Genomic DNA, 14,521 nt, shown 5'->3' on the forward strand with positions numbered 1-14,521 from the left:
TGTAGCACAGAGAGCTAGAAGAAGAAGAATCCAATRGACGAGTGAATCTTTACGTTTTATATATATAACTTTGAAGAAATTTTGAAATAATTCTAAGTTATCCATAATTATATAAATGTGTCAGTAATTTGCAAAACAAATGATAAAGGTGAAATTCATGTTATTTCAGAATATATTTAATTCATTATATGCTTCCTCTACAACAATTCACCATAAAATAATTTAAATTATTACTGTGTTTCAATGTTAGATGTACAGCAAGCTCWCATCAGACCAATCAACTTGACTGGAGCCGTGTTGTACCCGCCCACTGACTTGTCGGATGGATACAATAGATAATCTGCTGCCCACCATTAAATAAATGAATCACTATTCATTTATTTATTCAATAATGAAATGAATATAAATACTTTTTGTAAATACAATAATTAAAAGAAAACAATCTGTAACAAATTGAGGAAGCATTCACACCAGCCACGTTTGGTCCACTTTAAATGAATTCTAGTTCATTTGCCTGGAAAGTCCGGTTCGTTTGGGGAAGTGTGAATGCGCAACTCTGATCTGCCTAAAAACCCAGATCTCAGTGCGGTTAAAGTGAACTCTTACATGGTTCCAATGCATACGTGAACACCAAGTGGACCAGAAAACGCTCCAAAAGCAGGAAGCAGACTCTAGTGCAGTGCATTCTGGGTAAATACAACCCAAAAAACCTCTGTGTGTAGAGCTAGCAGAAAAATTGCTCTTGGTCTTTTGCCAAAGACAAAAAAGAAATCCTACAACCGCTAAAATCTAATCTCATCCGTTTTTGTTTCCGTTTTGTGAAGAAGGAAGTTGCCCTTAGTGTCTTCTTCAGAGGTTTTCATGTTGTTTCCTTCAATAGTTCTTGGTACAGCGCCTCCACAGGTGAGGGGAGGAACACATTTTTCAAAGGGTTTGGATCATTTGACACAGTGCATTGTGAAACCAAACCGCACCAGCTGAAAATGCAACAGATGTTTCAATTTTGGTCCCCAATAAAACAGGTGTGAAAACACCCTAGTTTATCTGGGTGTTTATTTTAATTTTTAAACAAAAATGGTGGCACTTTTGTCTCTCCATCATCATGAAGATGCAGGACAAAGAAAAAAGCAAGACAGCAGACTTAATGATAACCATAAGTTATCATTAAGGAAACCTAAAGCAGCCCTTTTGTCCCCTTTTAAYCCTGTTAGAATCAATTTGATTTAAATATAATCAAGGATTAATTGATTGTTGTTGTGATTAAAATACCTAAATATTCACCCCAGATCAGATGATTTACACTTATTCAGACAAAACCGAATGCATTAAAGCTTAGACAGCCCCATCTAGAGGACAAACGATGCCACTGCATGTGTATGGTTCTTTTTCTCATTATTTTTAGAGATGCACATGCAGGTCAGCTGTCCGGATAATTAAATATTTAATGAGAAGGAACATACGCTGTCTTCATGACTGAAGAGTAACAAATGTAGAGGGAGGTGAGCTGCTTTGGGGCAAAAGGTGAGGGATTAGTCTCATAGTTACCTTTCCCATTTGATGGAGAGGAGCAATCCTCTTCTGTTACGTCATTTCCCTGAAAGAAAACAAGAAAGCAAAATTCTGTAAAACGTGAAATTGAAAATGAGCTCAAGTGACTCTGCCTGTGTTTGTGTTACAGTGACCTCTGAATCCTGCTCCTCTACAGCCATAGAGTAATTGTGTCCCTTCGACTCCCTAGAAAACTCCTGAATAAAGGAAAAAGGGAAATCTCAAGATTCTTTCAGATAAACAGGATTGTCGTGCAGCCGTTTCTGTTCTCGTTTCTTACTCACCCCGTCCTGGTGCGGTGCAGCTCGGCTCTCCATGGGAGCGTCTCGGTCCTCCTCGCCGTCCACCTCGCCCACCTCGTCGGCCCCCGCAGGCTCCGCTTCGGCCCCGGCCAGGTAGGACCCTGACATGGAGGACATGGTGTCAGCACTGATGTGAGAGTGCTGCGAGTGGGACGAGGCCATGGACATTACTGACTGGGCCAGGCTGCTGCTCACCGGGTCTGATGGACAGAAGGAGATACAAGTGATGCACCAGCTCAAGATTTGGATGATTTTCTACTTTATATCCAGTGTATATTTCATTTAACCTCAACAAAAACAAGGATCTGTTCTTCCTCTGCACAGCAAACACAAAAAAATGCTTTGGTCCTCGAGGGASGTGCCTGGAGAAACTGCAAAGGGAGGCATCCAGGGGGCATCCAGATCAGATGCCTGGACCACCTTAACAGACTCCTTTTGATGCAGAGAAGCAGTGGCTCCACTATGAGCTCCCCCGGATCATGAAGACACTCACCCTCTCTCTAATAGTGTTTTCTCACCTGATAGTCCCGTAGGTTCTGTTCAAAACTGCAATGCTTGTTACATTTTCAGTCGATGCAGTTCACTTTCACACTGCACTGTGACAAACGATCCAAACTAATTGAAAAACGTGTCTATCTCCTCGCCTGTGGTGGCGCTGCACCAAGAACCACTGAAGAAAACAACCCGAAAACCTCCAAAGAAGCTTCATTCTTCACAAAATTTAAACAAAAATGAAGTGGCGTCAGATTTTTGCAGTGGAAGGATTTCTTTTATGTCTTTGGTAAAAGACCACAAGCATTTTTTCCCACTAGAGTTAGACCCTTGAATTTGTTTTGACTGGATTTACCCAGAATGCACTCTGCAATGGTTTGCTTCCTGCTTTTGGATCAGCCTCCAGTCTGCTTGCACCCATGGATGATCTGGACCATGGACGACTGCATATGTGCATACSTGCACATATGCAGTCGCTTAAGAACCACACAAGAGTTCGCTTCAACCAAACSGAGAAGCAGACCGGACTAGAGTTCGCAGAGTTYGATTGCACATTCACAACTCCCCAAGCGAACCCAGACTGTATAGGGAAACAGACTAGAGTTGGGTTAAAGCGGACTAAACAGAGCTGGTGTGAATGCACCATAAGGCTTAGTTCAGTCACCCTACGCTTAATCAATCTGTTTGTACAGCACAGGTCAAAAGATTGAAATATTCAAACTTTGTTGTTCATGACCTTGTTCCGCCAATGTCACCTGTCATTACTGAATTGTTGTCCTGCTGTGATAATTTTAACATCTGCCACAAAACCAGCTGACATTTAAATGCAGTCATGGGGGAACATTGGTGCACCACATGATTCAGCAGCTTGTAAAACCACCTTTAGCAAACGACCTCTCATTTCCCATCTGACTTTAACAGCCTCTCTCATTGGTGTGAGGGAATTTTGACTCACTCCTCTTTGCAATGTTACTTCAGATCATGTCTTCACAGGTAGGTCTCTTAAGGTCCCACCGCAGTATTTTAAATAAGTTAAGGGCAGGATCATTCCAGGACATCAAATCTTTAATTTTTCATAAATTATGTTGTCCCTGGCTCCGCCTCTCTGATGCCTCATTCTAAGATTATCCTGAGAAATCTCTAATAACTGTTCTTTACCGGGGGGTTTTTTCTACTACTTTCCAATTTGCATTATTTTATKTCACCAGCTTTTRTACTTTTTTTTATACACCAGCTCTGGCGTTCTGTTTGGATGTGGCACCTTCTTGATAGAGACATAATGCTGGTAAAAAACTAAACCTTCTTAATTCTTGTTTTAATTGATAATTGATTTAATTAAAATGATGTTCATYAGCAACGACTTCTAAAATGTGAATTACTCTGATGAACAACAGCTGTTTTGTTGTTATCAACTAAAGGTAATGATTTGAGTGTTTCTGTCTGTCGGWTCAGGTTTAGAAAAGCTTGAGGCTGGAGTTGTGTCTCTGTATTTTTACGTACCTTCAGGGGAGGTGATGGTGGAGGACAGAGGGGTGCCGGTGCAGGGCGACTGATCGATGGCTCCTGACGAGGAGAGGGTCAGGTTCTCGCTGTCTGGAGTCACGCCGCACTGAAAGACACMGCAGTRAGCTTACAGTGCTGYGTGATCCGATATTTAAAAAACACACAAAGGCAAAAGTGCAAACTCATGTTCCTCTCACATTCTTTATAAAACATGCAGACACAGAAACACACCTCCTGCTGGTCCACAGCCAGTTTGGGACGACACGCATCCGATTCACTGCAAGATTTCTCGTCCTCCTCTTCCGGAAGCACAGAGGAATTCTGGGAAAGTGATCTGAAATAAACAAAGTTGCATCAGATTCTGAATATTTTCTTTTCATTACATGAGATATGATGACCTAAACTGGCAGTACAAGCTTTGCCCTTTTTGTACAACATTTTTTCTCCTGGATTTTAAGATTCCTACTTGTTTTAGAAAAGAAAGAAAAATCTACTAAAGGAATGGATATAGGAGACAAATGATGAARGGGATAAGCAAGAGAGGAACAATGGAAGAAAGAAAAGAAAGACGCAAAAAGAGAAGGGAGAAAGGATGCATATGTGACATGGGCTGAAGTTGGTAGATTTCTCCATTGTTATTTTTTCCTTTTCCATATTTATCCAGACATGAAAAACACTTGAATCAAAATCCAGACTTTGTCAGTCTGGGAATACAATAGGAATACTTTTATACACAGTTTTTGGAAACGTTAAATTAATATATATTGGTTGGTTTTTCCCTTGCATAAATTTTCACAATTTTTATTTTTAATGATCTTCTTGCTGGTCTGAATTTCAACAAGTCTGCAACAAGGTTTGTTTTTACTGAACTGCATCTTCTGACGAATTTGACTGAAGATGCCTTAAAGATCTGAACGGTAAAGATTCAGGTTTTTAATTGACTCACTTTGAGCCACTCTTTTTTAGCTTTAATCCCTGACTGGAGTTGGACTGGTCGAGAGGCGAGAGGGATCGGGTCGGCGCWGGGTGGGGCTCGCTGCTGTACGGYGGCAGCACCCCGGTTACTTGGCTGGGACCCGAATGGAGAGGAGGAGGAACCACCGAGGACGTGCTCAGAGGGCCGTTCAGCGCCTCCAGGAGAGAAACGGCCTCATAGCCAGGCGGGATATGCTCGGACGCCTGCTGCAAGAACACCAGGGAGGTTAGCGTAGGACAGGGATATTATTTCCTTCTTCCTGTTTCAGCGGCGCCTCACCGAATGTTCCTCCGAGTCCGACGTCTGGGAGGTGATGACGGGGTTAAAGCTGGTGGGCGACAGAGGACTGAGCTTCTTCCTCATTGCTCGAATTTGCAGCAGAGCTCTAAAGGCTAACAGGAAAATAAAAACAATACAACATGCATGTAAACCKAGCAACAAAACCGTGTTTCTGTAAAGTTGATCAAATAGTCTCCCAAACCCAAAGATTTTGTCAGAAATGAACACATTGGTTATRCATCTATAGATATATGTCAAATGCAATTTGAATTCTTGMAATAAAATAAAAAGCTGATTGTAAGGATGAATTTTGAAGTTTCCCAGTTGAAGCCGCTTTCTTGAAAAAGCATTTAGCGAGGTAAACTCACGCAGCCTGCAGATAGGGCAGCAGTTTGCTTGGTARCGCAGCGTGTCTGCGCAGGCGTTGCAGAGACACAGGTGCCTGCACGGGAGGATGAGGGTGTCTCGCACATCAGACAAGCACACTACRCACTCGGCGCTGTTGTCGCTGATCTCGTCGTCGGCCACCTGCAGGCAAAAAAAAAAAAAAAAAGAGAGACACTTTTAAAAGAGCCGTCCTAATAAAGGAGACAGCTACACTAATTTGTTGCATTTTTCTGCCATGTCATTTCAGATGCAAGACGGCTWAATTCTTTTTGCTTTGTTCTTTCCACCTTTGATTCCTGACTGTTGTATTTGTTCTCGATCCCATAGATCTCCTGCAGCAGGTAGCTAACTCCGTCCACCTGGGAAAAGAAACACAATAAAGTCAGACGGTCTCACGGGTCAAGCATGAACAGGAACTTATATTTTGTATTAAAAAACAGCAACACAATAAGGGGAAGGAAGGGAGGAGAAAAAAAACAAGTATATTCACCACTTGCTTCTGCTTCAGAGGTTTTACACAGTAACTCCCATCCATATGCTGAAAACATGGCAAAGAATTGTGTTAATTTAAGAGTTTGCTGCTGTTACAGAGCAGGGTTCCTATGTTTTCCCTTCAGTAAAATTCAAGCACTTTTCAAACATTTTCAAGGTAAGATGCCAAACTTTTCCAGCACCACACTTTGGAGTTAAAAATATTATTTATTACTGTTATTAATAACATCTTGCGATAGTGTTCTACTCTCTACAGCATGTTTAGAAATGTCTCTCTAACACACACCCTATACAGGCTCAACAGCAWCACACTAATTTAACAAAAAGTCCTGAAATAACATATAAAATASAAGTCACTGAGCCGTTAGGAATAATAAATATTCATTACAACGAAACAATCCAAACAGCAGATTGTGTTCAGGTAAATKACCTTCCTGCTCTGTTTAAACACAATAAGTCACACAAAAAAGTCTCTGCAAATGGAAATAATTGTGGTAATTCTAACAGAACTAATACAAGAAAAGCTTACACTGATTTAACTTCAGGCAGTGAAAATAAAGTATRAAAATAAAATATAAAATATATTTAACACACCTAATGTCTTTTCATTAGRTGTGTTAAAATWTCTGGTTTCAGCTGCAAGTAACATTTTACAAATCAAACGTTTGATTGCACTTTATTACAAAATTGTGCAGTTTTGAATATTAAGCACTTTCCAAACCTTGAAAACAACTGACTGAAATTCTTTTCAAGGATTTCAAGCACCCAGACAGTGAAAAACTGAAAATCAAAAGCCTATTTTTAGCTGTAAGAGCATTATGTTCCTGCAGCCTCACTGGTTCTGACTCATAAAACAGCCTGGCTTTACCTTTTCAAACGTAGCCAGCAGGATGTGAGAGTGGCCCAAATGATCTGGAAAGACAAAACGCAGCGGATCGCCTTAGCTTCAAATTCTGCTGCAGTGCTTTTCACGCCATCCATCACGCATCAAGGTAAGATGCTTGATAGAGCGTCTTACCTTCTCCCTCGTCTACGACAGCCTGGACGACCATAGGGAAGATCTCCTTGTCCATATCAAACAGCAGCTGAGGAGAGAGAGCATTTGTTATTCTGAACAGGCCGCCTTCCCACTCCTGCAGATTCACACGAGCCTGTTTTCAGTATGGGGCGGCTTACCTCCTCGTCCGCCCATTCGCTGAGGTTGACGGTATGTGAGGGCAGACAGAACTGTTGGCAAACTCCCCTCTTAAAATGCACCGTTTCCGACTGCAGCGAGCTGTCCTGTGGCAGGTAACTGCAAGGGGGCAGAAAGAGCGGGACCAACGGGTCAGCAGGAAGAAAACCTCACTGCTTCTGTACACTGAAGCTGCTAAATAAGCCATCGGGTAGCATGAACGTCCTAGAAACTCTGCATAAATGCATTTCCATCAAAGGAGGGAAAGATGCATTTAAGGGATTTTACTTCTATATGTCAAGAGGAGATTAGGAAACACCCGCCTACGTTTGGACGAAAATCAAACACGGCTCTTTATGCCAAATATGCAAACGCCTACACTCAGAACAAGAGGGAGAACGTTCTCAAGCAAAGCTGGACCTGGTGGGCAGAACATGCATGAATATGAAAATCTAAAGATGGCAGCGTTCTGTCAGTGTTAAGCTAACTGTATGTTTCACAGTTTATAAATGACTCGACCACCTTTGATCCTAAAAACATAAACGGACAGATTTAATTTGGATAATTCAACACGAAACAGTTTGTGACAAATGAATTAAAAAGTGAACAATTGAAATGTTTTGAGAATTAGATGTCAACATAAGAACAAATCAAACTTGGACTCCACTAAAACTCACTTTTAAGTGTCTTGTTTTGTGAGCTGAATGTATCAATGCAGTCCAAATCGCAGACCTGTTTGTCTTTTGGGTTTTTTCAGTTGAACACATAAAGCTAAAAATATTTAATGGCTTTGTAAAAAGAAAAGCTGAAGCAGGTCTGTTGCAGAGCATCATCATCATCTCCCCTGAAACACACACACTGTTACTTACACTGGCACTCCGTTGTGAAACTCCTCTATGGCCTGGTAGTAAATGGTGATGGCAACCTGTGTGTCGGCGTCGAAGGTGAACTCTACGTTGTAGCACGCCCTGTTCTTTCCCGCCGCCTCGTCGCCTGGCAGCTTCAGGTCCTCACTACACCTGGACAAAGGTGGGAAAAATGCAAAAAAATAAAAGCTACAAATGTCAAGACTAAGYCTGTCACAATAAGCAATAAATCAATTAATCGCATTGCAAATTAACATTTGCATGCTTGTTTGTTTAGTTTTTGCTTTTTAATATTATTGAGGAGTCGCTAWTCAGAAAAATGCTGCAAAAATTTGACACACAGTAAAAAGTAGCTAGTTTGCACTTCGTAATCAATTTTATTTCTTGTTTTGTTTATTTATTTTGGATATTTAAAATGTCTTCCAGTTCAAGTGTTAAGTGTTCTTTCGAGTTGATTATATGGGTTTAATTTGATTTGCAAAACAAATTAAGCCCCTATAAAATAAATTTAAATTTGTGGGTGTTTGTAAAAAATAAAAAATCAAAGGGKGTGAATACTGGGATTTAATTTGTAACATATAGTCATCAAAAAGAAACTAACAAAAAAATCCATTGGGATGAAGAACAACATTTTGTCTTTAACATATTTATGTTAATGTGTATAAGTTCTGCTCTAAAACAAGACAAACAGCTTGTGTTTACCTCTGACATGAGTATGTGGATGTCAGCATTACAAAAAGCATGAATGATTCAACACAACCTCTAAAGATATCAGTTTTACGTTGGTCAACCCTGCTAAGAATAGAAAGGTTGACCAAACCCTGAACAAGTTGTTTAATGACATGCGYGTACCTCACGAGCCGCAGCGTATCCTTCCGAATGTTTATAAGGCTTCGTAGCGTCTTTACTGGTTCCTGAGGTGGAGGAGCTGCATAYGGGAACTGAACACAAAACAGAAAACAAATTTTAGATGTAAAATACATGTTATGAGACAGAGGAGGGTGAGAACCTTGTTTTCTCCTAAGCCAGACCAGCATTCTTCTTCTTGACCGCAGCAAATTCAGGGTTTGCACAATGACCTCTATCCGACTTAACCTCAAYGCCGAAGGGCTTTGGGTGGTCAGCACAGACGCAGTTGGTGCTGACAAGTGCTGAGTCTGGGCTAAAAAAAAATGCTCAGATTGAGTCTTTTCAGGGACAAAGCTGACACTTCAAGTCAGCGTTTCTTTTTTTGTCTCTTTTATTTCTGTACTAAACAGGACCAGAGTATAGGAAAACATTCCAGGGTCAAACAGAGTTTCTTASAGCACTAAAGTGGTCTTTGATAAGAAAAAYACCTCTTCCAACTGGCTCCACTTGTTGACTTTGTGRTTGACTTTAGCTACTAACAAAATGTAAAATTGGTATAAATACTATGGCAAGTCATTTGCGTACATGGTCTTGATAGATTATTTACCTTAAACCACAATGGCAAAACTTATTTAGTAGTTACAATTTTTCCAACAAGTGTAAACTAGTCAACTAAAGCTTTTATACTCTTACTAGTTATTGGTGAACCTGAAGAATACCAAGTTATTAATAGGGGTGGGCGATATGTGATATCTTTTTCTATCACAATAAAATTTATCACAATATGTGCTACTATTGTGATAACAAAAAAAACTATTATTTTTTTAGCCTACTGTACGGCTGTGACAGCATATAGCAGTCACAAATAATGCTCTTGGAAAACATATCCAGTTGTAATATTCTTCTTTAGGACACAAGTCACATGAAGAAGTGTGATTTGCATCACCGATTTGCATTAAGTTCTACATTTATTGATATATAAATGATTTTTCAATGATTCTCTCATTGAAAAAACAGTGGAGAAAATAGTGAAAATAACAATCCTGACAATACAGACAGTTTCGTTTTTCTTAAAAYGCCATTAATTGGTATTTATGTTGCATAACTAGAAAGTCCCACAATATGTGCTAATTAAATTATTCACACTTTTTAGAGTCTCTAGTCAATGTTCCTGTACAATTTATATTTCAAAATGCAATACTTGCACAGGGATGTGATGTYAAGTTACGAGTAACAGCTTTTAAGTGTGAACAAATTTCAAACTGCAGTAGTGTTAAGAAGTTAAGAAACAGTAGGCAAAACATCAAGGATATCAAATATTAACTCAAATGGCTTGCCGTAAAACTCCACACAGATCGTTTATTTTGGATTCTGGTCTCTGGTTTCTTTCCCAGCAACTCTTTCTCTGTGTGTCTGAAGCCAAAAGCTGCTGAATGAGCRCGAGGGGAGAGCTGGGGTCGTTCGAGGATCTCGGGAGAAGAAACGTGCAGGATGTGGTCGGGATACCTCGACAGTACAACCCCTCATCTGAGCTCCCGTGTGTTTAAGGGTGTTTGTGTGGCTGAGAATAACGCCGTATTCAGCACTATTACACATCTGGGCTCAGCAGGAGTCACGCCTGCAAACCACACAAACAAACACACACAGGAGCTGGTGCTGAAACGGGCCATTCACCGAAACCTCACTGGCAACCATGTACGTCACAAAACAACAACCTACAGCTCTGTTTTTGTTTTTAACACATTTTGACCAAATTATTGCAATAACTGACATTGCGGCATTTGATCCTAACCTATTGGTGGGGAGAACATGAATGTCTGCAATGGTTTTGATGATAAAAAATAAAGTTCCCAACATTATGAGCAAATTTAAAAAAAACTTATCCTAACCATAAGTTACCGCAGTTCAACTGGTTATTTTTTTTTGTGTGTGAATAACATGATCTTATGGCACAAGATTTCTGTTAGAGAACATATTAGTGCTAATCTAAAGGCTTATTTCAAAGAACTTAATTTTGCCTGTAGACCAGAATGTTTAGACAAATTTACTTGTGAGAACACAAGAATTACAAAAACCTTTGAATTAGAATAATACAAACATGATTYGTAAATAGTTAAACYTTTTCTTTTTTTAAAACTGATTTGTGAAACTAAAATGACATTCTTAGAAGTTGGGCAAAATGTTATGAMACCTTATTTGTTGTTTTCTTGTGAAACTAAAATCTAAAAGTGCATCGTCTGGTCTTGTGGGATGAATGTGTAGTCTCGCTCTTGTTAAGTTCTTGTACTATGTTCACACTAAGATAAAATTTAYAGACTCGTCTTGTTAGTTTTATACAGCAACACAAACATGTCTTAAATTCATTTTCTTTTCGGCAGGAACCATTTTGATTTGGCTTTTTCACATCTCCTTTTTCCCTGCAGTTACAGRTTATGTAACGCATCATGAGTTTCTGAACATGTTCTCATTGTGAAAACAGTCACTAAACGGGACACATTTTAAATCTCTGACATACATGCAGCTTTTGGACAAGTCTTTAATGTGTAATGCTCACTTGAACATTTACTCTCAGGTCATTTAACACTGACCATTTTCCAACCAGGCTGACCTTGTTGACCTGGCATCTAAAGCCAAAAATATCAGCAGGGGATGATAAAGTTCATTCTGTGAGAACAATTAGTGAGAAATTATTGGCAGTTTTTTCAACTGTTCTATAWCGTCATAACATTGAAGAACTAAACCTGTTCGTACTGACAAGGACGAAAAACAAAAAAAACTTGATTTACTGATATTTGCAGATCTTCTGCTGTAGACTTCCTGGTGTGCAGAATATGTTGGTACACAGAGGAGGTCAATGGCAGCAGTTTGTAAAATTGTTCTGAATGTTATGAAGCATCTTCCTCACTGTAGACTATACCCTAACAATTGCTTCCCTAAAAYTATTGTTATTCCTTCTTGAAACGTCTAAGAGTTTACTTTTTATCAACCACTCTGCAATTTCATTYGTTGTGGCGTAAAATCCATTTTCTTTTTGCGTCGTGTAAGAATGACTTTYGGAGAAACCCATAAATATAGCCTGAGCCATTGTCATACTTGTGGCGCCAGTGTGGTGCGGCAGACAGAAAGCAAAACTGCGGCTAAAGTCTGTGAAACCAAACACCATTATACAATGCTGGTAAAGCATTTAAAAAAGAAACCGCATATGCAAAAAATAAAATTCAATTAAAAAAAAAACACCTACACTAAATCCTGTGAGCCCACAGAAGGATTATACGCTCAGGAAATCAAGGGAAGACTGTTTGCCTAATTTTAGCCCCCGCAGTCAGAAACAGCAGAAGCACTGCTGAGATCGGTGCTGGGAGAGATGCATTTTTATATCAGCTTCAGCTCGTCTGTGTCAAATTCTRCCTCTCCTCTGCAGGCACGAGCGCGTTGACTGTGCAGCTCTCTTCAGTTTGACCTTCAGGCTCTTGATTGAGTTTGAACAAACTCTCCAGAGAATGTGTCGCCTGTCAGTCTCACTGCATGTGGAGTCAGCAGATAATGATTTTCCTGTCTAATTAGTTTATTGAGATGAAATAAATTTCAATCAGTGATGGTTTGACAGGCTGTTAATTGACTTTGAAGAAGCCAAAAAGTCAGCAACTCCCTTTGACATCACAGCAGGAACAAATCAATATGGTAGTCARTACAGTGACTTTGCAGATATTAATACATAATTCTGACATTTTCTCTCATTAATGTGGAATTTCGCCAATAGGAATAAATGTGGTCGTTCTAATTGACCTAAAAACAAAAGAAGTTTGGTCGGATTTAACTTCAGACAGAGGGAAAAAATACATGCTAATATATTCAACTATATATGAATAAATTAGCTAACACAGGGCTAAAATAGTGGTTCCCAAGCTTTCAAGAAACATCTTAAGAAGCAGCGTCGCTTGATATTATTAGAAACAGATGTGCTTAAATGGAGCAAAAATGGTMATTAATAGTAAACATGGTGAGGTGGTACTAACAAAAAGCCTGACAACCACAAATCAAGATATAGTTAGACTATTTTTCGCWCAAAGTAGACTTTATAATTAATCGGCAGTGTGAAGAAACTCACTGCTACTGGTCTGCTCCCCAGGAAGTTAAGATCTGTGTTTTCCCCGAACAGGTACCCCTCTGGATGGGTGGAGTCAAACTTCTCCCCTCCCATGATGAAGTGGTTGGCGAAGTAACTCCCTGCAAAAGGAGAATGACAGAATCACTTTTAGACCAATTTGAAACAATACAAGATTAAAAAAGCATGATAAGTGACTCAGTTAGAGAGGATGAAAANCCCTAAATGAACTTCAAGTGGTTGGAGGAAGAGGCTGTTGGTTGATTGTGTGTTTATGATTTAATTTTTGKCATTTTTTTATTGTTTTATAATCGAAAATTTTAACCGGGTCACAAATGACCCAAACACCACAAAAGTCATTTTTTCACCAGAGCACTTTATAATTTAGTAAAAAAAAAAAAATTATTTTACTTTGTTTAAATGGAAGTCCCTGACAAAGTCAAAAAGTTTCAACGCAAAAAACAAATGTATGAAGTACTTTTATGCATGCTAAAACTCAAAACGGGTCCATAGGGACCCTAACACCATAGGAAGGTTAATGCATGTCACCATGAGAAAAGCCTACTGAGTTTTTCTTTAAAAACTTTTTTAAACATTTAAATCATACATTTGTCTCATGAAGTAAATTTTTTTTTTGCAAAACAAACTTATTTGCACTTGTCAAATCTTTTCTTAAAAATTCTAAGTTTTTGTTTGACTAAAAGTTTTGCTTGTGATTCTCACATGACGTCGTGGGCAGGGCCTAAAATCGCAATAAAAGATTTCTGGTGTGCAAATAAAAGTTTATGTTTGGCAAATAACTTTTTATGTTCACAAGACAAAAATTAGTTATTTAATTAAAATGTTTTTTTTAAACAAAATTATTTGTTTTTTTTWAAAAAGGAATCATTACAATTCCAAAAGCTTTGATTACAATTTTATTTTACTTAACTGAGGTTAGTTTTCTTTTCCTCCATTGAATAATTGGGAAACAAAATTAACTTCAGACTCTGCGAACCAGACCCTAAACTTACTTAAAAGTCTAGGTTGAGTTTTTTCCCCTTCATTAATGTCACATTCATTATATCTATCATGGTAATTCACGGTGAGTTATTTTTAATTCTAAATGAATATCCTTGTTGGACTTTTATTTAAGTGCTATTTCCTTCAAGATACATTTACCTAACGCCAGAATAAATGAAATGTACATTATGCAGCAAAGGAAATTAGAAGATCGGTCATATACCCATTATGGAGATAATCGGTTTTGGACGGGCGATGTGCCCTTATTGCATAATAAATACTAAAGAATGACTGATATCATTAACGGTACAGGGGAGAAGATTTTTAGCTAGCAGCTAGCTAATAGCGCACCAACAACAGCCTAATGTCTGTATGATAAAAATAGTGAATCGATAGATAAGAACAGTTTCTCCTCACCTGGCTGTCTCCTCCCGCTCAGTAGTTCTTCAGAGAAAGGCAGACGCAGAGGCCTGTCAGTGTCTGTTGTATTTCATTACATCTCTGCTTAAACCGAGACTTCGAGCTGAAGCAGAAACGATACTTCAA

General features: G+C 39.0%; 1 protein-coding gene across 9 annotated transcripts in view; it reads right to left on the reverse strand.

Moving 5' to 3' along the window:
- rnf157 (ring finger protein 157) overlaps window positions 1–14,521 on the reverse strand; it is a 30,983-nt gene that overhangs the window by 6,547 nt on the left and 9,915 nt on the right. For 4 of the 9 annotated variants that reach the window (XM_008436988.1, XM_008436983.1, XM_008436989.2 and 1 more), the window contains exons 2-17: window positions 12,977–13,095; window positions 8,872–8,960; window positions 8,023–8,172; window positions 7,156–7,273; window positions 6,998–7,064; window positions 6,848–6,891; window positions 5,978–6,025; window positions 5,775–5,846; window positions 5,469–5,628; window positions 5,101–5,213; window positions 4,792–5,027; window positions 4,077–4,179; window positions 3,843–3,951; window positions 1,833–2,050; window positions 1,683–1,745; window positions 1,546–1,594 (exon numbers count right to left, since the gene is read on the reverse strand). In XM_008436988.1, the coding sequence (XP_008435210.1) occupies window positions 1,546–1,594; window positions 1,683–1,745; window positions 1,833–2,050; window positions 3,843–3,951; window positions 4,077–4,179; window positions 4,792–5,027; window positions 5,101–5,213; window positions 5,469–5,628; window positions 5,775–5,846; window positions 5,978–6,025; window positions 6,848–6,891; window positions 6,998–7,064; window positions 7,156–7,273; window positions 8,023–8,172; window positions 8,872–8,960; window positions 12,977–13,095 (1,758 nt within the window). The remainder of the gene's footprint in view (window positions 1–1,545; window positions 1,595–1,682; window positions 1,746–1,832; window positions 2,051–3,842; window positions 3,952–4,076; window positions 4,180–4,791; window positions 5,028–5,100; window positions 5,214–5,468; window positions 5,629–5,774; window positions 5,847–5,977; window positions 6,026–6,847; window positions 6,892–6,997; window positions 7,065–7,155; window positions 7,274–8,022; window positions 8,173–8,871; window positions 8,961–12,976; window positions 13,096–14,521) is intronic. The other 5 variants (XR_536314.1, XR_536315.2, XR_536313.1 and 2 more) reach the window with 3 other exon arrangements.

The sequence above is a fragment of the Poecilia reticulata genome, linkage group LG19 (genome assembly GCF_000633615.1).
Source record: "Poecilia reticulata strain Guanapo linkage group LG19, Guppy_female_1.0+MT, whole genome shotgun sequence".
In the NCBI taxonomy this organism is placed as follows: domain Eukaryota; kingdom Metazoa; phylum Chordata; class Actinopteri; order Cyprinodontiformes; family Poeciliidae; genus Poecilia; species Poecilia reticulata.